This window comes from Ascaphus truei, chromosome 4 (assembly GCF_040206685.1).
Source record: "Ascaphus truei isolate aAscTru1 chromosome 4, aAscTru1.hap1, whole genome shotgun sequence".
NCBI classification, from domain to species: domain Eukaryota; kingdom Metazoa; phylum Chordata; class Amphibia; order Anura; family Ascaphidae; genus Ascaphus; species Ascaphus truei.
The window spans coordinates 33583430-33607872 of NC_134486.1; the positions used below are offsets into that span (position 1 = coordinate 33583430).

Sequence of the window (24443 nt, forward strand, 5' to 3'; positions counted from 1 at the left end):
TACAGCGCGCGGATGTACGCAGCACATAGGAATGTTACAGTACAGCGCGCGGATGTACGCAGCACATAGGAATGTTACAGTACAGCGCGCGGATGTACGCAGCACATAGGAATGTTACAGTACAGCGCGCGGATGTACGCAGCACATAGGAATGTTACAGTACAGCGCGCGGATGTACGCAGCACATCGGAATGTTACAGTACAGCGCGCGGATGTACGCAGCACATAGGAATGTTACAGTACAGCGCGCGGATGTACGCAGCACATAGGAATGTTACAGTACAGCGCGCGGATGTACGCAGCACATAGGAATGTTACAGTACAGCGCGCGGATGTACGCAGCACATAGGAATGTTACAGTACAGCGCGCGGATGTACGCAGCACATAGGAATGTTACAGTACAGCGCGCGGATGTACGCAGCACATAGGAATGTTACAGTACAGCGCGCGGATGTACGCAGCACATAGGAATGTTACAGTACAGCGCGCGGATGTACGCAGCACATAGGAATGTTACAGTACAGCGCGCGGATGTACGCAGCACATAGGAATGTTACAGTACAGCGCGCGGATGTACGCAGCACATAGGAATGTTACAGTACAGCGCGCGGATGTACGCAGCACAGAGGAATGTTACAGTATAGCGCGCGGATGTACGCAGCACATAGGAATGTTACAGTACAGCGCGCGGATATACGCAGCACATAGGAATGTTACAGTACAGCGCGCGGATGTACACAGCACATAGGAATGTTACAGTACAGCGCGCGGTACGCAGCACATAGGAATGTTACAGTACAGCGCGCGGTACGCAGCACATAGGAATGTTACAGTACAGCGCGCGGTACGCAGCACATAGGAATGTTACAGTACAGCGCGCGGTACGCAGCACATAGGAATGTTACAGTACAGCGCGCGGATGTACGCAGCACATAGGAATGTTACAGTACAGCGCGCGGATGTACGCAGCACATAGGAATGTTACAGTACAGCGCGCGGTACGCAGTACATAGGAATGTTACAGTACAGCGCGCGGTACGCAGCACATAGGAATGTTACAGTATAGCGCGCGGTACGCAGCACATAGGAATGTTACAGTACTGCGCGCGGTACGCAGCACATAGGAATGTTACAGTATAGCGCGCGGTACGCAGCACATAGGAATGTTACAGTATAGCGCGCGGTACGCAGCACATAGGAATGTTACAGTATAGCGCGCGGTACGCAGCACATAGGAATGTTACAGTACAGCGCGCGGTACGCAGCACATAGGAATGTTACAGTACAGCGCGCGGTACGCAGCACATAGGAATGTTGCAGTATAGCGCGCGGTACGCAGCACATAGGAATGTTACAGTACAGCGCGCGGATGTACGCAGCACATAGGAATGTTACAGTACAGCGCGCGGATGTACGCAGCACATAGGAATGTTACAGTACAGCGCGCGGATGTACGCAGCACATAGGAATGTTACAGTACAGCGCGCGGATGTACGCAGCACATAGGAATGTTACAGTACAGCGCGCGGATGTACGCAGCACATAGGAATGTTACAGTACAGCGCGCGGATGTACGCAGCACAGAGGAATGTTACAGTATAGCGCGCGGATGTACGCAGCACATAGGAATGTTACAGTATAGCGCGCGGATGTACGCAGCACATAGGAATGTTACAGTACAGCGTGCGGATATACGCAGCCCATAGGAATGTTACAGTACAGCGCACGGTACGCAGCACATAGGAATGTTACAGTACAGCGCGCGGATATACGCAGCACATAGGAATGTTACAGTACAGCGCGCGGATGTACGCAGCACATAGGAATGTTACAGTACAGCGCGCGGATGTACGCAGCACATAGGAATGTTACAGTACAGCGCGCGGTACGCAGCACATAGGAATGTTACAGTACAGCGCGCGGATGTACACAGCACATAGGAATGTTACAGTACAGCGCGCGGATGTACACAGCACATAGGAATGTTACAGTACAGCGCGCGGATGTACGCAGCACATAGGAATGTTACAGTACAGCGCGCGGTACGCAGCACATAGGAATGTTACAGTACAGCGCGCGGATGTACGCAGCACATAGGAATGTTACAGTACAGCGCGCGGATGTACGCAGCACATAGGAATGTTACAGTACAGCGCGCGGATGTACGCAGCACATAGGAATGTTACAGTACAGCGCGCGGATGTACGCAGCACATAGGAATGTTACAGTACAGCGCGCGGATGTACGCAGCACATAGGAATGTTACAGTATAGCGCGCGGATGTACGCAGCACATAGGAATGTTACTGTACAGCGTGCGGTACGCAGCACATAGGAATGTTACAGTACAGCGCGCGGATGTACGCAGCACATAGGAATGTTACAGTACAGCGCGCGGTACGCAGCACATAGGAATGTTACAGTACAGCGCGCGGATGTACGCAGCACATAGGAATGTTACAGTACAGCGCGCGGATGTACGCAGCACATAGGAATGTTACAGTATAGCGCGCGGATGTACGCAGCACATAGGAATGTTACTGTACAGCGTGCGGTACGCAGCACATAGGAATGTTACAGTACAGCGCGCGGATGTACGCAGCACATAGGAATGTTACAGTACAGCGCGCGGATGTACGCAGCACATAGGAATGTTACAGTACAGCGCGCGGATGTTCGCAGCACATAGGAATGTTACAGTACAGCGCGCGGATGTACGCAGCACATCGGAATGTTACAGTACAGCGCGCGGATGTACGCAGCACATAGGAATGTTACAGTACAGCGCGCGGATGTACGCAGCACATCGGAATGTTACAGTACAGCGCGCGGATGTACGCAGCACATAGGAATGTTACAGTACAGCGCACGGTACGCAGCACATAGGAATGTTACAGTACAGCGCGCGGATGTTCGCAGCACATAGGAATGTTACAGTACAGCGCGCGGATGTACGCAGCACATAGGAATGTTACAGTACAGCGCGCGGATGTACGCAGCACATAGGAATGTTACAGTACAGCGCGCGGATGTACGCAGCACATAGGAATGTTACAGTACAGCGCGCGGATGTACGCAGCACATAGGAATGTTACAGTACAGCGCGCGGATGTACGCAGCACATAGGAATGTTACAGTACAGCGCGCGGATGTACGCAGCACATAGGAATGTTACAGTACAGCGCGCGGATGTACGCAGCACATAGGAATGTTACAGTACAGCGCGCGGATGTACGCAGCACATAGGAATGTTACAGTACAGCGCGCGGATGTACGCAGCACATAGGAATGTTACAGTACAGCGCGCGGATGTACGCAGCACATAGGAATGTTACAGTACAGCGCGCGGATGTACGCAGCACATAGGAATGTTACAGTACAGCGCGCGGATGTACGCAGCACATAGGAATGTTACAGTACAGCGCGCGGATGTACGCAGCACATAGGAATGTTACAGTACAGCGCGCGGATGTACGCAGCACATAGGAATGTTACTGTACAGTGCGCGGTATGCAGCTCAGAGGATTGTTAGACACAGTCCCTGCCAAGATGATCTTACAATCAGTTTTTGGTGCCTGAGGCACAGGGAGATTAAGTGACTTATTCCCAAGGTCACAAGGTGCCGACACCGGAAATTCGGGCTCCTCTGATTCCAGCTCCGTGTCATTACCCACTGAGCCACTCCTTTTCCTTATACAGATCATAGCAGCAGAAATGTGCTATGGAATTAAAATGTTGTATTTAAAGTTTGGTTCCTATCTAGTGTCTTCTCTTCATTTCTTTTATTTCCTTCCTTTATGTTTATAGCATGTCCTTCAGATACTGTATGTAGCCCTCTTTCTGACACTCTAAAGAGACTACGGGTAACTGCACGCACCTGTGGCTCCAGGAGATCTGAGCCTCTGCTAGCTGGGAGCCTGGGGTAACACTTATTAGCGCAGCACCTCCACTTACCCAGGATCCCCGTGATGTGAGATTCCCCTGGGCAAGAAACATATACACACATATACTTGTAACTGATTTTACTGTAACGCAATATAACCTTAGCACTCTATAATTTGCATCAACACATAACACATATACTATATGCTGCTCACTTATACACTAACACAGCCAACTGGTAATGTCTTTATAACGTTAGTGGCTCCGCCACGCTCCTACAGAGTATTGTCCTTATATAGTAGTGGCTCAGCCACGCTCCTATGAGTATGTCTCTGTCCCGTCACCGCGTGCCCCACACACCGTGTCCTTGTTCTAATAGAAAGGATTGCTCAGTGAATTTAGGCCTTTGGCCACTCACTAGTGTCCCCAAAGAGTTATGCCTAAGGCGGGATCAGGGCGCTTGTTGACAGGTGTTGGTGCACTTGCTGTAAATACCTTCCGGTCACGGCGGTGACCGGTAACAACTTCGAAAAGGATCAGACGAATCCTCTGCTTGGTGTTAATGTCGTCATGTGCAGCTGTCTGGTCCCAAACAGCTCACTACCAACTCGCTCCGCACACTTGTCCCTAACTGTCTACACAGTAAGGTGAATGATCGCTACCACTATGGGCGCCCCTGCAGCACAGCAGCCTACTGTGACTCAGGGATTTCTCCTAAGGGCCTGCGGGGTAAAGCTAGCCTATGCAGGCGGGTCACGGACCCCCTGCACTCACACACCCTCCTCCTTTACCTTCCGGATCCCCTCTTCCTAGCTTGATCTCTCCCCCACGCTTCCCTTTCCTCCTCCCGTAATCCCAGCCTTCTGATTGGCTCCTGACATCAGATGACTGTCCCAGAGCTCATGGGAGTTGTTGTTTGCTAACGGAGCCTTTCCCTTATTGGTCCGTCGTTCGCGCGCTTACACCGCGCATGCGCGACCTCTCCTCTCTGTCAGTGCCCTCTGAAAGGTTGCGCAATAACATGGCGGCGCCCTATACTGTCGGGCCTCTGCGGAACCTGCACCACTCCCTCCAGGCACACACTACATCCATATGAGGTATTTAACACACCCCTACATGTATGTGTGGAAATTCCAATTGATTATTAATTGTCTCCAAAAAATGCAAATGAGTTCAAACTGCTCCCAGTGTCCATAAACAAATGCAATGAGAGCCTGTATAACGCAAGTCCGTTCTAAATGGATTTTAAAGGGGCCGGAAAATGATTTTGGTTACATGGGCCTGTAAACATGGAGCGGGCCATTGTCTGGGGAAGGGTCATGCATGTGGGGGGAGGGGAGCAATAGGAGGTGTTGGGGAGACAATGAAAGACATGGGTGGGTTGTGAAGGTTATTGGGAGGTCTGTGTTGGACGGCCACGGTAGATATTGGTGAGCTGTACCCTATATAGGGAGGGATTTGGGAGATGTCTGTGGAATATCTAAGGGGCAGTGGAAGACACGGGAAGGGGGAGTGTTTTTGCTCTGACACAACCTTTCTCTTTCTCGAGCCTGGACTTGCGTCTTACTTCATAGGTTCACTTCTCCTAGGGCCAAGGCAAATTAACGATGGTGATCTGTTTTTAAGGGGTGAAATTGGCACCTTTTTAAAATCTTCAGACAGGTTAAATCCTTTTAACCCCTTCTTCTTCCCCACACCCCCCCCCCCCCCCCATGTTTACTGAAAATCAAAATGCTTTGAAGGCGTTGCCGTATATATTTAGTGAAATCTGTTTGTGGAATCTTTTATCTACATGGAAAACGAATCCAGTCGTTGACTTTTTTCTTTTTTTGTTCCATCTGGACAATGATGGCAACCTAATAATTTTCCAATCAGTTAAGAGAATTACAATAATTATCTAAACAGATAATTAATTTCACGTGAGTTGTTGAAAATAGAAACATATAATTTTCAGTGGGTTTAATAAGTATGTATTTGCACTGTAGGGGTAATGACGTATTTCTAAGTCTATAACCTTATTAGTAAATCCTTCTATGTTGTGGAGCCGTCATTTATTTGTATAAACCACTAACCGGTATTTACAGCCACAATGTAACTGAACTTGATGAGTTTACACACAGGGTGACCAGATTTTCCAAATGAAAACTGGGACACATAAAAAAAAATTTATACAACAAATGACATGACTAAAAAAAGAATATTATAATGATATTTATCGACAAGTGTCACCATTGATGCTGTATTATTCATTCTACCTCTCCCCGTTATCTCTTTCTCTACCTCACCCCCCCATTCTCTCTCACCCTCCCCCCCCAGTCTCTCTTCCTTCCCTTCCCCCCCATTCTCTCCCCCCCTCCATTCTCTCTTTCCCCCTCCCCAGCGGCTGGCTGGTTAATTTTTATTTGGGGGGGCAAGTGTATCCTCAGTCCTGATATCAGGGGACCACTGGCCCCCACACATACGTCTGTTGCCAACGTTATTGCACCAGTTATCACATAGTATAATAGGATGCAATAACATCGGCTATATCTGTGTGAAGGCACGATAAACACAAGCACACACACCTGATACATCCACCATACAAATAAATAACCACACACTTTCCACATACACATAACACTAATACTGTCCCACATGAATCAGCACTGAGGAGCAGCCACGCAAAGCCCCTTGTGGCTGTAATTTCGTTTCTCTCTTCATATTTCTAACCCAGCAGCTCCGTTCCTCACCATCCTGGCCCGCCACCCTCATGATCCTGGCCCGCCCCCTCATGATCCTGGCCTGCCCCCTCATGATCCTGGCCCGCCCTTTTTTCTCTGCTGCAGAAACCAGGACCTTTTAAAACATTTTCAAATAATTGTCGGGACATATGCAGTAAATCCAGGACTGTCCCGGCTAAACCGGGACGTCTGGTCACCCTATTTACACATTATGTCTCTAAAAAGGAGGGATTCTCACTTAAGCCCACAAATAGCTGGCCCGGGGTTTTAAAACACTAAGCCCCACTCGCTTATAGGCTGTGGCTTGTATGCACTATCATATCCATTGTCAATGTATTATTTTGTCAAATATCTACTTTTTTTATGGGTTTAACGTGTGCTTCACGTGAAGCCACATTTCATGACACATGCTCCTAAAATATACATTCTGGAAACGTCCGTCTTGTCTTCTCTCCAAGTAAACCTCGAATACCTGTAAATATCTCTACATCTAATCCATCAACCATGTCATTAAGTGTCTTTCTTTATTGTCCTTTTCTCCTGCGTTCTTAAAGCGGTAATCGTGGCCCAAAATTAGTTTTTATTTATGTTATTTGAAGAGCATTATTTTTAGCTCCCAGGGCCTCCCTGGTACAGTCGGTTTACGGGGCACTGCCATGATTTTCGATCGTGGTGCCTGCGGCCATACAATGGGAAGCCGCAACATTACCCATTGGGGCTTTCTATTGGCCCGCGGTTTTCCACATTGAATTGCCCGGAGCGGGGAGAAGACACCGGCACCAGGAACTGTAAGTATCTTGTGAACAAGTGGGTCCCCGGAGCTGAAAATAATGCGGGTCATGCATGTCGGCGGTGGGGGGAGGGGAGCAATAGCTCCAATGGACCTGCCCAGTTACAATAATGTAAATAATCTGAATTAAAAAAACAAGCCGCTGGGATTGCTGCTTTAACTATTACACACAGTTTAATTCAGAGGCCCTATTACAGCGTACAGCCTACTAAATTAACCCATCTTCATACATTTTAAGTAGGGTCAATTTGAAACTCTGTTTTTCAGGGGTTTGAGGGCCAAGTTGTAAATGCATGCTGGGGGTTTCTGTGCACTTAACTGATAATTCTCTACTTAGAATAAAACAATTCATTTGTTCCTGGCAACAATTGCCTTCCCCTGAATGCCCTAACAGCAAACCTTATATCGGCCTAAGCAGTTTATTACGTTCATTTAGCTAATGTACGTTCGCTTATTTAGCCCAGCTTTATTTGTTCGCGTTGATCTTGTTTAAAAACTTTCACTGCCAGGAGAGCCTGGAATGCAAAACGCTGCTTACCATGCTGCCAGTGAAGGGGTTAATGGGTATTTTACGTGCTTTCTATCATGATAACCTTTATCTTAAATTTTGTTTTTTCTGTCTGCAATCACTCAGCGATTCTTTTGTAATTTTCTTTTCGTTTTTTTTTTTTTCCGGTTTACTTTAGGTCAGCGGAAGCCAATAAATTTAGCGCATTTAATGCATCATACCACCTAAAGCAGGGGTGTGCAAACTGGGGGGCGCAAGATTATTCAGGGGTGCGCGGCGGTTGCATAGGCCCCGCGCTCTTCCCCCCCAAGGCATTTAAATTAATGCTGGGGGTCGCGTGAGGCCCCTGCAACTTCCCTTACCTTGTCTTCGGCAACGCGGCGCCAAATGATGCCAGGAGCCGGAGATGAGGTAAGGGAGGGGGGCTGCAAGCAGGGGGGGGGGGCGCAGCAGGGGAAGATTGCGTACCCCTGACCTGGAGCAGTGTTTCTCAGCAGGGGTTTCTAGGAGCCATTGGGTTCCCCGGGCATCTTTAAAGGGCAATTTTTAGGTTATTTGTAAATTGTACCAAATACAGAAGACTTTACAATGCATCTGATCACAGACGCGTTATTAGAGAGGGTTGGGGTTCCTTACCATGCATCTGATCTCAGACGCGCTATTAGAGAGGGTTGGGGTTCCTTACAATGCATCTGATCTCAGACGCGCTATTAGAGAGGATTGGGGTTCCTTACAATGCATCTGTTCTCAGACCCACTATAAGGCTGCAGCCATAGTGTGTTTGGCACAAACAAATTCATTAAGTGCAACAGTTCGGCCATACTGCGCACGATGCGCGCGGCAGGATTTGGAGAAGACCCATCCATTTGATTTTTCGTGTCACGTGATCAGTTTGAACCAATGAGGGCGAACCTCAATTGTTCAACCTAGTGACGTCACGACCACGCGTGTCAACGGGGACATAAATCGTTCGGCTACAGCCGAGCGAGTCTATTTCCAGGACTGTCGCGCGTGCGCACACTATGGCCGCAACCTAAGGGAGGGTTAAAGGGCTGAATTGCTTGCCAGCTCTGATTTGTGTTATGTGCGAGCTGTATTGTGATCCTGTGATACAAAGGTAGTCATTAATTTCCTCTCCAAGCTACTTAAATTGTTGTACAACTATGGACTCTTCTATGCTGAATGCACCGACATGTTGCAGACCTTTTGCAGCACTGAGAAGTTCACAGAACTTGCTGCTGACAATGTGACAAATTGAAACCATTTTAATATGCTTTTTGTTTTCTTTCCTACACAGTCCACACAATCTCAAGAAGGATTCAAGCTGGAGGATATAAAAAAACTAGAACCAAGTGAGTTTAGTTATCTATTTACATGTATTGTTCATTGTTCTGTGTATTTTTACAAAGCAGTGTCACCATTTTTCCTCTGAGACTTTGAGATCAAATACAAAAGCCTGGTTAGTAGTTGGACTGGGTGGCCTATGATATCACCATACAGCCACATCATGCCGGTCCGTATATAGTCACTGCGGCTATAAACTTGCAGCCATCGGAGAAGAAAATCCATATTTGTCCCTCGACCACATCCCTTTAAAAATCTGAAATGCATCGACTTGTTTTTAAAGTTACTCCTCTTCCACAGCCCTCGTGGCATCTTTGGCGGAGGGAGGCGGAAACCGCCTCCTGGCGCGTTTCGTGAACCGTTTTCCCTTTTGTTAGACTCGCAGAATGTGTTGAATTGCGGATTTTCTTAGACTAGGCATCGACTGGATACTGTCAATGTTCTAAACTCCCTGAATGTCTGCTGTTCATGTTGAACACTGATGTGACATTTGCTTGGGCCAAGCGGATTATTTTTAGGATAATTTAAGAATAGTTCTCGGCATCTTTTTTGACTTTCTTTAATTGTTTGTTTTATTTCTTTGCAATACTGTGCGGTGGCTGTTTCCACCTCCTAACTATTTTTTAATCCTGTTTATTTTATACATTTAAAAAAAAAAAAGCTAAATTTAAATTAATATGGCTGCTAATCCCTTCTCGCTCAAAGAACCTTATCTGTGAAGATTAAGAGAAGACTTTTTGTAGAGTGCATGACAAGCAGCTCTGTGCTGCCTGAGTGGAGAATACACCGCAGGCGTTGCCGTATCGATACTCTCCTGCATGCTTTGGGCCTTTTAAAATTAAATTAAAAAATGGCTGGGAATAAAAATAAAGTTGGCAAACTGTTTTTATATGGCAGCGCAATGAGTTTAGTTTCAAAATAGTTCTTAGTGAGTGGAACAGCAACTTGATTAAGTGCCAGACTCCCGGTTTCCCAGTGCCACATGGTCTGCAGCAATCCCCCATGCTTGTGGCACTTGGAATTTGGGGTGTTGTCCCGAACTAGACCTCGTTATGTTTGTCTCTGTGGAGCCTCCAGTTCCCAAGATACTTAATGGTGTAGTTACTGGTGTTAAAGTTACCTCCAGGGAATAAAAAATGGTCACCAAATCTCGCAGGCCAATAGGAAGCTGCAACATCAAACATCCAAGAAGTACCACCGGTAACTACATTGGTAAGTCAATGTCGGGAACCAGGGTTCAAGAAAAGAGGGTTAATTTGACCTGAGTGCTGTCTGAAATCGATGGCTTTTCATCTCTAGCTTTTCACTTTAAAGGCATCCTACAATCCTTTTTAATATACGCTGTGGCTTTATAATGTTTAAGGCCTCGGTCCCGCTGGGCTCGGTGGCGCGGGCGGCCACACGCGAGTTCCCCACCAGCAGGGGAATCCTGCGGAGCCGGTCCCGATCCCCCCAGGCTGCACAGCACATTACACGCTGTGGCGCATCAGCCGCTATGGGATACAAGAGAATGGTGATCCCTAGCGTTGACGCGTCACGTGGTGTGGCTGTGAGCCAATGGGGAGGGGAGGCTTCGGGAGGAGGAGAGGCTTCGGGGAGCGGGGAGGAGTGTGGAGTGAAAGCAGCGTGAGTGCCTGTCGAGGGCGTGCGTGCCTGAGTGCGTGAGTGCCTGTCTGTGTATGTGTGTGTGTATGTGTGTGTCTGAGTGCGTGAGTGCCTGCCTCTGTCTGTGTGTGTGTTGCTTACCTTCAATCAGCAGCCCGAGCCCGTGGAGGGAGGGAGGGGGGGAGAGTAGCGGGTCCCTCCGCTCAAGCCACGCCCCCCCTCCCGCTCAAGCCTCCCACTCCCGCCCACCTCCTGCTCCAGCTCCCGCTCCCTACAGACCGCATATCGCGGTCTGTGTATGTCAGCGCCCCGCCTGTCTGCAGTGCGGGCGCGCTGACTCTGGGAGCGGGACCTTAACCTAAGAATGTGCTGTACGCTACAGTTCTGTATTTTCCTGCTTGTGTTGTGACATTACACCAGGACTGGCCAGTTCCAGTCCTTAAGAGCCACCAACAGGTCAGGTTTTAAGGATACCCCTGCTTCAGCACGGATGGCTCTGTCAACGAATGAGCCACGGAATGGGTCACCTGTGCTGAAGCAGGGGTATCCTTAAAACCTGACCCGTTGGTAGCTCTTGAGGACAAGAGTTGTCAACCCCTGTATTAAAGGTTGACGTGTATGGCATTTCATTGCTAATCCCTCCATTCCAGAAGATGTACAATTAAAGGGATCGGTTTCCCCTTAGGAGTCAGGAGAATCTATCTTTTAAGATTGAGGAGAAGGAGTGGCTCAGTGAGTAAAGACACTGACTGGCACTGAGTTTGGAGCAAGGGAACCTGGTTCAATTCCCGGTGTCGGCTTCTTGTAACCTTGGGCAAGTCACTTTATCTCCCTGTGCCTCAGGCACCAAAAAATATAGATTGTAAACTCCACGGGGCAGGGACCTGTGCCTGCGAAATGTCTCTGTAAAGCGCTGCGTAAAACTAGCAGCGCTATACAAGAACATGCTGCTATTATAATTATAATTATTATTATTATTTGTGCATGCCTTGAATTAAATGCCTAGTGTTCATGGTTTTTCTTCCTCTGTCTGCATAAAATCGTATATACCATGCTTTCATTTGTAGTTTCTGCAGTTCGTTCCTGTACTTAATAGTTAACCACTCTGTGATTATGCAGAGGACTGACAAATTAGGATTTTTTTTTCCACCTGTCTAAAAATGACTGGATTAAAACTGTCACTTTTTTTACGTTTTTTGTTCTAGTTCTAACCAACATTCTTAGCTACAACAAAGCGTTTCCCTTTGACGTTCAACCAGTTCCATTAAGGTAGGGGAAAAAAGTGTGTCCTTTCTTAACCCCATCACCTACCCAAATGTGTAGACTTATAAAAAAAAAAAATGTTTTTTTTTTTTTTAAATAAATTGTTAAAACCCACCAATCTTTTAGTTTAAACTTCTAAACCCACTGCTTCCGGATCTCAGAGCTGGGGGTTGGTGGTGACTCTCTATTAACAGCAAAGTGATTAAACATATTCAAGATGTTCCTTCCATTCCACTAAAGGGGGGGAAGCATCTTCCAATCCTTTTTGGGATTACAAAACGCACTGCGGTAAGCAGCACTTCTGCTGCGCGGTTTCTGTGGAGTAGTATCGGACATAACAGGCTGCTTCTCTCTCTCCTCCCTTCCATGTAGGAGGATTTTGGCACCTGGAGAAGAAGAGAATCTGGAAGTGGAGGATGAAGAGGAGGAGGGCGGTGCTGGAGCCGGGTCGCCAGACTCTTTCCCTGCACGTGTCCCAGGTGAGATGTTTAACCCCTTTGTTGCCAGAGAGGCTGCATGTTCCTCACCCCAGCGATAGTGAACAGGTTGGCTCCTTTCCCTCACTGTTTGTCTCATTTAGGCAGCGAATTTGAGTCCCCTTAGGCCGAGATTATATTGGCCGCGACGCCAAAACAAATACATGTGTTCCGTTGAGGTGCACATAGTGGGAGCGACAATCCAGGAGAGACAAACTAATTTCTCTCCATTTCTCTCCATGCGATGGCTGCATGACGTCGGCGTCACGAGAAGCCGTTCAGCCAATCATGGGCCACGCCCCCTGTCGCCTCACGCCAGTCGCCTGCTTACAGTGCAGGGTTTGCGCACGAGTGACGTCACACGGTCGGGCGCACTCTGCAGCTGCCAGTATAACCTCGGCCTTAGGGTATATTTTGCACATACCAGAGCTGCATGCGGATCCTGCTCCTTTTTTTTTTTTTTTTTTAACACATGTGCTATTTACTGAGCGGCAATGAGCCTTAAGGCTGCTTAAGGGCAGGAAGGAAGCTCATGGCTTGGCCCAGTATAGCAACTCTGTGCCAATATGTTTTATTAACATCAAGTTAGGTCATGGATTAAATTTGTGGGTTTTTTTCTCCTCCATTGTAGTTCAATGAAACCTGTATTCAATCTAATAGAGTGCAGCATGGACATGTGTATTGTAGTTGATTGACTTGCCCTACGTGGCATTGCACATTTCACAAGGCAAGAACTTATGAAAGTCGAGTGGTTATGGTATTGGTTAAAACCATATATATAAAATACTTTTTGGGAAGTTTGGATGGGGTTTACTGCCCCTAGCTTGGCCTTTTCCACATTTCTTGTTTTTCTGACCTAATTGCTTCTTAGGCATGGCTTAAGTGTTCATAAATCCGATTATCTTATCACTGGGGTGGAGCAAACACTGACATCACTTCCCTCGGTTAAAACTAAAAATAAACAAGAAGGCCCACGCAAACATATTTTTCCTGATTCACAGATGGCAACAGATAAGATTCGACTCCTTAAACCTGTAACTGGGACTAGTTCTACATCTGAAGAGGTGGATAGATCAAGGTGCTATCCACCAGCAGCACCTTGATCTATCCACCTCTTCATTTGCTATTTTGGATCGAGTGGGTGCCATTTGGGGATTGGGGAGGAGCTTCTGGAAGCAGCAAAATCTTTGCACACAGATCAGCTGAACCAGGATGACGGTGCACGATCGGGAGTAATGTTACTCCACACGACTGCAGTCTAGATACAGGGGCTATGAACTGAGGCAGAAATTTGACAAGAAATCTCTCAAACCTATACAGGTACTCACTATCCACCAAGTTCTGTGTCTTTGCCCTTTATATCACTAGCTGCAATATTACAAACCTACCTCCTTTTAAACCCCTCCACATAGGCTCCGGATTTAATTGCTATAACTTCTCTACAATTTGCACTCCTAGAGCTTTTATTCATTTTTTGTCCTTTTGCTCTACATCTGATGTATGTAAAACCCCATGTACCATTCAGTTAAAGGTGCAGTCCCACTGAGGATGTTTAATGTCGGAGCATTCCGACACTCCCATAGAATATTTTCTTTGAATCTGGTGCCAATTTTGCCCTATTTCCTTCTCCCCCACCCCCCAGCAAAGACACGTTGATACATAGTTACATGTAATGTTGTTTTAATAAAGAAATAAACGTTCTAAAATGTTCAACAGTGATAATTTGACATGAGGGACATGCCAACAGAGAGCCTAACACTCGCAGATTCAGTGTGTCCGTCAGTCACAGGACTAGTTGAGATGCCGTGAAGGATGTGTTGACGGTGACCTCAATTATTATATGAAGTGGTCTATGGGTGTAATTGGGGCTCGGGAGATTACAGCTGACGTCCCTTCCCTTCAGAAACCCTCCCAGAGTCAGCTAGTTAGAGCCACTTCACATTGACCGTTTAACACAATTACAGCAGTGACTTCCTCCCGCGACCAACGTCTCCACGCCCTGCATGTGACCCTCTAACAAGATTTGTGCACTGGATGCTGATTTATTCCCCCACTCCTCTGCTCACCAATGTGTCAACCCTGCTTAACCCCTCAATGTGTAGTGGCTTAGCAATCCTCTAAATGAGTACTACAGTTCAACCCTATAATAGCGACATCTGCTATAACGCAGATCCACTTATAACGCGGTCTGAGCGTGGCTCCCATTTTTTTTTTTGCGAACTTTAATAATATCACAGTTACTTTCTGTAAGATGGTTGGTAGCAGACTCAACAACGGCTTCCACCAGCTTCTCCTGCACTGCTGGGAAAGCATGCTTGAGATTCTCCCCCCCCTCCCCAAACATACGCACACAAACACACCTTCACTTTGAGAGACTGCCTGCTATGGGGCCCTGCAAACCATAAGGACCTCTGGGGTTCCACTGACCGCTGCTGCACGCTATCTGGGGCCGCGGGCCAATCAGAATCTTTGGCGACGTGCTCAATCAACCAATCAGCAACCCTGAAACTCACACGCTCGCATACGCTCACACTCGCATACGCACACACACACTGTCTCTTTAAGGGACAGCTCTCGCTATCGCGCTGATCTGTCAGCCAGAAGCTGGGGGAGGGGGAGGGGGAGAGGGAGAGAGAGAACAGCTGACAGTTGCCAGTTGATGCCGGGTAAGTGCTGTGTGGGACTGCCGCTGCGACGCCGGGTTCAGAGAGAGCTGCGAGAGTTATCCTAGCTCTCCCCCTCCGGCAGACGCGGAGTCCCTGATCCCGGCGGCCATTTTTTATTTATTTTTTTGTTTGTTTTTAATCATGATCCTGGTTATAACGCGGTCGGATCGGGTGGACCCTGAGGACCGCGTTATAACGGGGTTCAGTTGTATATGCAAGCAAAAGGGAATCACTGCATCTATCTACTGCAAAGTGATGCTGGATCTCAGTCTTCAGATGCCCGTTGTATTGCAGTTTGGGGGGTGCAGTCAGTGTCTTATTCCAAGTGGCAGAATTAAAACTTGTGGCAGTTTTTACATAGCCCATTAGGTAACTCTATTCGTCATCAAGTATCAGCCTTTTCTAACATTTGGTGTACTTTATCCTGGAGAGAACACTGCTAACGTTGATACTTGGCACCCGTACAGATATAAACCCATTCATTTCTTCTTTGCAAGTTAATGTGTATTATAATTTCATACGTTGCTTTACAATTCTCATTGAAGTGCATTCGCAAAACGAGACATTTTTACACTCCGCGCACTCCATTGATATTCCTGATTCTTTTAATTTATTACTAATCTTACAGTTTAAATTGATTTTTGTTGTAGAACTTAGGCATTTTTACTTTGTGACATGAATGATTGTCGACTTCTAACAGCCAGACACGTAGTAGCATTGTCCCGAGATTTGTAGCTTAGCAGAAATATAAACATTTGCTCTTTTTTTGGTGTTGAAAGATCTTCTTGGCATGTTTTTAAATGACTGCAGATTTCTTTTTTTTTTTTTTCGTGGCATGTTTTCACTGATCTGTTCCTGTTTTCTTTCCTATTTGTCACCTGGTTTTATCGCTGTGCTTGTCGCATGGTATTGTCCTCATGCATGGCTTCGTCGTTTGCTTGTCTAATGCTTCGCTGCCCATTTAACGCAGGAGCCATACAAGGTACGATTATTTTTATCTTTATTTCATTGTTGCCCATTAGATGTTTATGAAGTGTTGCCTTTATCTGTTCCTTTATTTATATGTCGATTTTTGTTATGCCCGATAATAAACGATCCTAATCGCGTGTACATGAACACACATTATCACATCTGCAAAGAACTCTCTTATTGGTCCATTAAGTTAGGGGTGCTCAACTCCAGTCCTTAAGCCCCCATCCCCCTACAAGTTCGGTTTTCAGGATATTCCAGCTTCAGCCTGAGCCCCCTGTGCTGAAGCAGGGACGGATTGAGCCCCCTGTGCTGAAGCTGTGATATCTTGAAAACCCAACCTGTTGAGGGGGCTTGAGGACTCCGATTTGAGCACCTCTGCATTAAGTAGTAGTGGGCACACCTTTTATCCCATTGACGCACAACTGAAGACCCTTCTCTTAAGAAACAGGCTCTTGCTTACTAACCTAATATGTTTTCTTCATTCCTTAGGTACTCTCTTACCAAGACTACCCTCTGAACCTGGGATGACGTTGCTTACTATTAAAATTGAGAAAATTGGTTTGAAAGATGCAGGACAATGCATTGATCCCTATATAACCGTTAGTGTGAAGGGTAAATATTAGAAAATGTAATTACATTGTTTTTGTTAAAAACAAGAGGGGCCTGCAATGCATTGTGTTGTAGCCCTTCTGGCAGTGAAAGGGTTCAATGAATATCATTTTCTACCACTCCTCTATATTTAAGGCTTCATATCCAACCCCCTGAAACATCTTCCACTTAAAAGAACAGAGAGAAATTTAAACCATGACTCCTGCCAATAAATACATTTGACCCCCACTACATAATAACCTCAAACCCCTTACAGGTGAAAATTTACCACTACTGCATATAAGCATTTTCCTGTCCGGTATTGATGGCTTTTTTTGAGAGGATCTGTGAAAAATGGAAAACACACAAACTCAACATTCATCCTTTTAAATTGTGGCCCATATTTGCTAAACGGCTCTAAAGCACCCTATAGTTCTTATGCAGGAGTCGTTCGATACCGTATAGACTTGGCGCATTTTAGGAAATATGGGCTTATATGTCTGAGCTGCTTTAAAGGTTCATTCTGCGAAACTGCGAAAAGAAAATAAGTTGTATGTTAATGTGAACTGTGGGAACCCATCCTCTCTGCCTCTTTGTGGCGTTCCAGTGATCGCTGCTAATCCGTTCCCTCCTAAACACACTTTTGGGAAGTGTAAAAAATGGAGAAGTGTTATGACGGTATATAGAGAGAGTTATGATTTGATTGTACATGGTGGTTAATTTTTTTATTTTTTTTCCATACATCAACACACCTCTGCTTAGAAGTAACTCTACTTGAGTTGCCCACTACAGCGTTAGGGCGTAAAGGGGTTAATTGGAAAGTCTGCAAAAAAATTATTTTCTTTAATGAGATTTCTAAATTGACTTGGAATCCTAAATCTGGACCATAATCCCGTGTCCTGCTTGTGAACACTTCTGGGTTATTTTTTCGAAGTTGCAAGGAGTTGGTGCCTCTCCCCCTGAGAGATGCAGAATCTAGCTTCCCTTTTCTGGGAATCCGGCTTTTTGCCGTCCGAGGTCAGCAGCTGGATTCTGAAGATTTTCCTGCAGTGTTGTCATTTGGCTAACTAGCAGCTCCACACCTTTTGGAACCAAACTTGCACAGCCTGCTGATGTAACAGAGCCGCTTGCTGGATGTAGATGTGACCTGTGCCACTATAGATTACTGAACTCCAATTTTATGGAATAGTGTGCAGTGTTTTTTTTACTTTATTTTTTTGTTTCCTCCGAACTCCACTTTTATTCTTGCTGTTATTTTATAGATTTTTTTTCTTTTTACAATATTAACGTGTACAATAATCTACTGTACATATTCTGGGTCGTACAGTATGTTGTCATTTTATCAGATCTCTAGCAAAGATACAATATTGCATAGGACGATGGGTAGGTACTGTGGTTATTCACAAAAATCGGTAACACTAAATGTAATTTATACAAACTTTAATATGAAATGAAAGGGGGCCACACAGAAATGTGTGAAAAAATTATAGTGTATAGTTTATTCATAATTATTAAAACACAAATTCCAAATAGTTGTGCATTTGAAGTTGAAGTAGATTTAATGTTCTGCTTTGGTTTGTAATAAAAAATGTTCAATTATTTTCTTTCAAGTTTGGCTCATTATGCGATGACATTATTTGAAGGCGGAAATATTGCTTCTCACTGCAAAGAAGGGGATAATATTTTTTTACATGCCCTAAAGAAAGATTGGGGGGGGGGGTGGGTCCCAAAATTATCTTTACAGACTGCGCAAAAAGACAAGTTAATGGAAATATCAACCAAAATGTCTTGCCATCTGTAGTTTTTAAAGGCTGTACAATAGGGGTGGGAAACTCCAGCCGCAATGACCACCAACAGGTTTCAATTATAGCCCTGCTTCAGCACAGGCTGAGACACCTATGCTGAAGCAGGGAGTGATTGAGCCACCTGTTCTGATGCAATGCAGAAACCTTCCCTTTTAAATCTACACAAAACTGTCTTGTATTATTTCTTAATGGCATTTGTGAAAAATCTTGTAAACATTTTTTTTTTCTTTCAGATGTAAATGGCCTTGATTTGACTCCAGTACAAGATACACCAATGGCATCCAGGAAAGAGGACACGTATGTTCATTTCAATGTAGAGATTGAAATCCAGAAACATGTGGAAACGCTCACAAAAGGTCTGTACTTGGTTAGATTTGTGCATCATGTGAAAGGAAATAAGTGACGTTCACTGAAAACATGTTTCACTTAAGGATGGGTAATTCTATGGAACCATGTCTCACTTAAGGATGGGTAATTCTATGGAACCATGTCTCACTTAAGGATGGGTAATTCTATGGAACCATGTCTCACTTAAGGATGGGTAATTCTATGGAACCATGTCGCACTTAAGGATGGGTAATTCTATGGAACCATGTCTCACTTAAGGGTGGGTAATTCTATGGAACCATGTTTCACTTAAGGATGGGTAATTCTATGGAACCATGTCTCACTTAAGGATGGGTAATTCTATGGAACCATGTCTCACTTAAGGGTGGGTAATTCTATGGAACCATGTTTCACTTAAGGGTGAGTAATTCTATAGAGCGGTCTTTTTTTTTTTTTTTAAATGGGTGTTTACTTTCAATAATTAAATAAAACTGCGTATTGAATGCAATATTGATCTCCCAGGAGGGTTGTACTACATATGCTTCAGAGTATAAAAATTGCCACTTTATAGTATGTTGCTGGCTACACCAGTATTAATCTGGATATTGAGTATTTCCCTGAACATTTGGAAGTGCAAAGCAGCAGATTCACACTTGTGGTGCTGTGGAACAACTTCTGCATAAAGCAATTCTACCCCATTTACTTCAAGTATTGTCCGGTATCCATTTGCAAACATCTGACTGAAGCAATGCATGTTCCAAATTAAATGGCGTTATTACCAGGAAATGACTTCATCTGTTACAACAGCCTGAGTCATACAAAAAAGTCTTACAATGATTAAGGGTTCTTTGCAAATGCCCAAGCTATCTTATGAATCATGCTACTTGGTGTTGGGCTATAGGCACACACTTTGGAAACTTGTAAGCAATGCATCTACTTCTGCTCGTGGGATTGCTTGCTGGTTTCTGGAAAGATCGGTGTTGAAAATAAGGCTGGGATTATGGTGCTGGTGTCGCTGCTCGCGCGCTCCGCAACCCCTCTGCTCTATTTTTTTTTTATGGGAGCTACCCCCATGCCTGCGCGCCTACAGGCGGAGAGGCGCGTTGACACGGCAGCGTTTTGAAAATACAACAAATTTTGTATTTTCAGACGGCTGCCGCGTGACGTCAGCGTACGTGAACTGGTTCAGCCAATGAGGGCGAACCAGCTTCGTGATGCATTAGTCACGCCCGCCGCAACGTGTCTATGATCTCCTACAGCCAAGTTCACAAAGCGCTTGGGCTGCAGGAGTGCGTGCGGCGGCGCACACGTTTGCACGTGGCCGCGCAGGGACCATAATCCCAGCCTAAGACATTACCCGTTGCATTTGCTGATTTTGATTAATTTTGTGTTTTGGCTGTGAAGAGAATCCACTATACCAGGAGTGGCCAACTCCAGTCCTCAAGGGCCCCCCAACGGGTTGAGTTTTAAGGATATCCCTGCTTCAGCACAGGTGGCTGTCAATGACTGAGCCACTTGTGCTGAAGTAGGGGTATCTTGAAAACCTGAACTGTTGGTCCTTGAGGACTAAAGTTGGACCCTCCTGTCCTATACTATGAGTCCAACAATACAGGTGATCGGCCCTTACATAGCAAGTCGGTCATCTTGTAGAAATCTGCTCAATTCCAGGTACTTTCTTGGTCACCCTCCCCTCAACTAACAATTCATTCCCTTTCTTTTGTTTTCAGGGGCAGCTATTTTCTTCGAATTCAAACACTACAAACCTAAGAAGCGTTTTACAAGCACCAAGTGCTTTGCTTTCATAGAGCTGGATGAGATAAAGTCTGGACAGATGGTAATAGAACTGTAAGTTACAGGGCGCATGAGTGAGAACAGGCACAGATAGCAGCTCTAGTTGTATCCAGTTCATTAGATCACAGAACTTTTTTTTACTGACTTAAATAGTGATACACTTGGATTACACACCTGTTGATCTCAATATGGCATTCCTGTGATCTGTGTGCCTAAAAATGCCCAAGTTTAAAGCTTTAGTTGTGCACAAAGTGTGTTACAATTTGCGTTTTGAGGGAGCATATTGAATGGGATAAATGCAGTTGATTTGACACCATTAAAAAAAAAGAAAACTAAAAAGGTAACAATTCTAAATCGACATTTACTAAATACAGTAAATTAGGTAAAGATTGCAAGACACTATTTTGTAAATGTTTATTATCCCCAAATTATTTAAAGTGTTTAACAATCTTTAGTTAATCTTTGTGCTTTAAAACTATTTGTAAATTGTTGTGTATACAGGTAGAACGTTGGTGTAGACTTTTGTCTTCTGCATTCCTTTGTCTAATATTTACGGAGTGTTTGTAACACTGACCTGCATTTTTATGCATTTTTATGTTGCAGATACAGGAAACCAACTGACTTTAAAAGAAAGAAATTACAATTGCTGACCAAGAAGCCACTCTATCTTCACCTACATCAAACATGTCACAAGGAGTGACTATAGTCTTCTCCGACCTCTGAACTCAACTACTTCTCACTGAGACACACACACACACACCCACCCACACACCCCTCCCCCATGTAGTCTTGACCGTTTATGTACAAGATTGTCTAAAAAAAAAATTTTTTTTTAATGTGTTGAAGGTATCGCAACCTACAAAGCACCATGTTTTATTGGAAAACATTTTTACACAGTCACACTTACGTACAAACACAGCAATAATGAGACTTGGATATACTTTCCAATTGTCTTGTTGTGCTAGGATATTTTGGCACACTCTGCCGTGTGATTAATCGTGTTGAAGGACTTTGGTGACTGGTTCACTTCTGTATTTAAATGTCTAATGCACCATGATTTGTGCCCATGCAATTGAATGGTTTTGGCATACTGTACCAAAGTCATGGATCTCTTGCATAATATGCCAGTTCCAAATATGTACTTGCACAAATGACCGTACCATTTAACTAACAGCACCATACTGGATGCAAATACAGTGCATGAAACGCCCTTTCTGTTTCCTTAATATTAATTCCCTTCAGTCCTCAAAAAAAAAAATACTTTTGGGGTGTGCTGGACATGGACAATTCTAGTTTGTACAGTTTTTCAACCATTCATAATCTTGTCAATTAACTTTGTTTTGTAAAAATGTAACTCCCCAATCATTTCCACATTACTATAGAACGATGTGTAAGGGAACCGTTTTCTCAATGGTTTTTTGTATATTTCATATTTAATCTTCCCTCGTTACTTAAATGCATTCAGTTTACTGGTAAAACTGAAAATTCGGGAAAGAAATTATTCCATATGTAATGGTTTTTATACTAGAAAATGTAATGTGCCTGGCTTGATGGTATTTTTCTTTTTTACATTTTGTGAATGTTAAAATCATGTAATTTCATTTAATGCTGACATCCACGTACCCTTTCCTGCCAACCGGTACATCAGCACTTTGCTCTGCGAGGCATCGCGTGCCCCTCGGCCAGCAAAGTGGTGACGATGGCCTATTGCCACATGGCGACTAGAATTGGCTACAGAACATTGCAGTCCCCGAACCTTCCCAACAATGAACGGTAAAAGGTACAACCCTTCCTGGCACCAAAGAATAGATGCAAGTGACCTATTGAAAGGGTTAAATATTGGTGATTTTCTACTTTTGTGGTTTAAAAAAACAAAAAAGTAAACCATTCCCGTATGGCACTGTAAATATAGGGGCCTGAAACGGGTTTTTTTTTATATCACCTACTTATGGGTTTTATGGGATGTGCCCTCCTCATGCATGTTCCTCTGCCTGGGCAGAGCTGAGACTCATTCAGTTGACATAACATTTTAAAACAGAATCATAAAAAATAAAAAGTCGGTTACAGTGATAAATTGTGGGGGAGAAAAAAAAACATTTAATGAACTGAAGGGGACTGCTTCTTTTTAATCAGTCATATCCATCAAAAGATTACTCTGCTGTAGTGTTTGGTGCTCTCTTACTGAACTTATTCCTCTGAACATGTCCAATATTTCATGCAAGTAAAACATACAGCATAATTGAACGTGTTTCTGCTTTTGGATGTCTTAATAACATGGATGTGCTGACCTGGTTTTTTTCAGTTCGTGTATTACACTGATTTTTTCTTTTCTTATTTTTTTTAAACCCTATGTAACCCCTCCGTGACTCTCAATGAGTTTACATTAGTTGACTATATACATGCCTTTGCTCACTCTCTCATACCTTGGCAGGGTGGCAGACAGGGAGCAGATATGCTGATGAAATAATGGGTGCCATAAACTTTTATAGTACAACCAGGAGCTTTAACAACAGCTGTTGACAATGCTCTTCAGTCTTAGACACACTTCACTCTTTATATTTTTAGTGTTGGTACTATTTGCTTCTTCCCTAGGTACTCATCTTAATGTTTCTCTTTGGGTTATCTGAATCGTCACTCTTTTCTGTATGATGTCAATGTCCCATTACTAGTGAGCCCCTTGTGGGCATTGGCCGACATTCTATTTCCTCCAGATCAGTATTTCGGTACTGGAAGCAGACTGCCACCTCTGGGCAGACTGGTTCCGAGACAAGTAAACTACGGACCTTGCGGCCATTACCCCTTAACTCAATAGTAGTCCCAAAGGTAGGGTGACCATATTGCTCCCGGCAAAAAACGGGACAAATATCGCGCATGCGCCAACGGCAAGCAGCGACTGTCGATTGCGCACAGGTGGCCGGTAAGCGCCGATCGCCCATGCAGGGCCAGTACAGAGAAATCGGGTCAAGTGCCAGGAAAGTCGAGACGGGACAAATAGTGAAAAACCAGGACGTCTGGTCACCCTCCCCAAAGGGGACGCTACACTTACATACATTTTTTTTCCCTCCATTCTAAGGAGAAACATGTGTTAATGAGCAGGGCAACTATATACCTTCTAACAAAGCCGGGAGTAGTACAGAAAAAAACGGGAGAAAACTACAGGCGTCAACAGTTTTTGCTGCTTCTAGATGGAGCTGGTAGCAGAATGTGGGAGTGTCTTCAGCACATTTACCCTTCACCTAATATTAATCATCTAAAAAAGAGGAACAATGGTCCCTGAATCAGTACACAGAACAAACAAGTTTCTCATTGAATTAAGCCATACATTTTTAGGCATAAAACTGGTAGGTCCAGACTAACCCCCCCCTTAAATACGGCAATGTAATCCTCCTGGAGCTAGACCATAAATAACTATAAAGTCTTTAAGTAAATAAGCAGTATGTTCAGAAATTACTCACGACTTTGTTGATTGAGAAGTCCGGTTCGGCGTGCATTCTGCTCACCTGTAGAGTATCGGATAGTCTCCTGTGGTGAACAGGAAGTAGCGGTGCACTGCCTGTAAGTGAGAAACAATGGGAGCCGGATGGCAAAAAAATGTTTTATTGGGCTGTCGGCAACACGTTAAAATAGAGATACGGGAACCTCTTAACGCGTTTTGTGCACCTGTGCACATTTCAAAGAGAAAAAGAGCACAGGTGTGTGAAATGCG

General features: G+C 44.9%; 1 protein-coding gene across 3 annotated transcripts in view; it reads left to right on the top strand.

Annotated features, from left to right (window-relative positions):
- Positions 1 to 22981, top strand: part of AIDA (axin interactor, dorsalization associated) — a 44487-nt gene extending 21506 nt beyond the window's left edge. Inside the window, exons 4-11 of one of the 3 annotated variants that reach the window (XM_075595552.1) lie at positions 9198 to 9252; positions 12055 to 12118; positions 12485 to 12591; positions 16225 to 16236; positions 16716 to 16838; positions 18853 to 18975; positions 20674 to 20791; positions 21341 to 22981. In XM_075595552.1, coding sequence (XP_075451667.1) covers positions 9198 to 9252; positions 12055 to 12118; positions 12485 to 12591; positions 16225 to 16236; positions 16716 to 16838; positions 18853 to 18975; positions 20674 to 20791; positions 21341 to 21437 — 699 coding nt within the window. In that variant the 3' untranslated portion in view covers positions 21438 to 22981. The remainder of the gene's footprint in view (positions 1 to 9197; positions 9253 to 12054; positions 12119 to 12484; positions 12592 to 16224; positions 16237 to 16715; positions 16839 to 18852; positions 18976 to 20673; positions 20792 to 21340) is intronic. The other 2 variants (XM_075595553.1, XM_075595554.1) reach the window with 2 other exon arrangements.
- The last annotated feature ends 1462 nt before the right edge of the window (positions 22982 to 24443 follow it).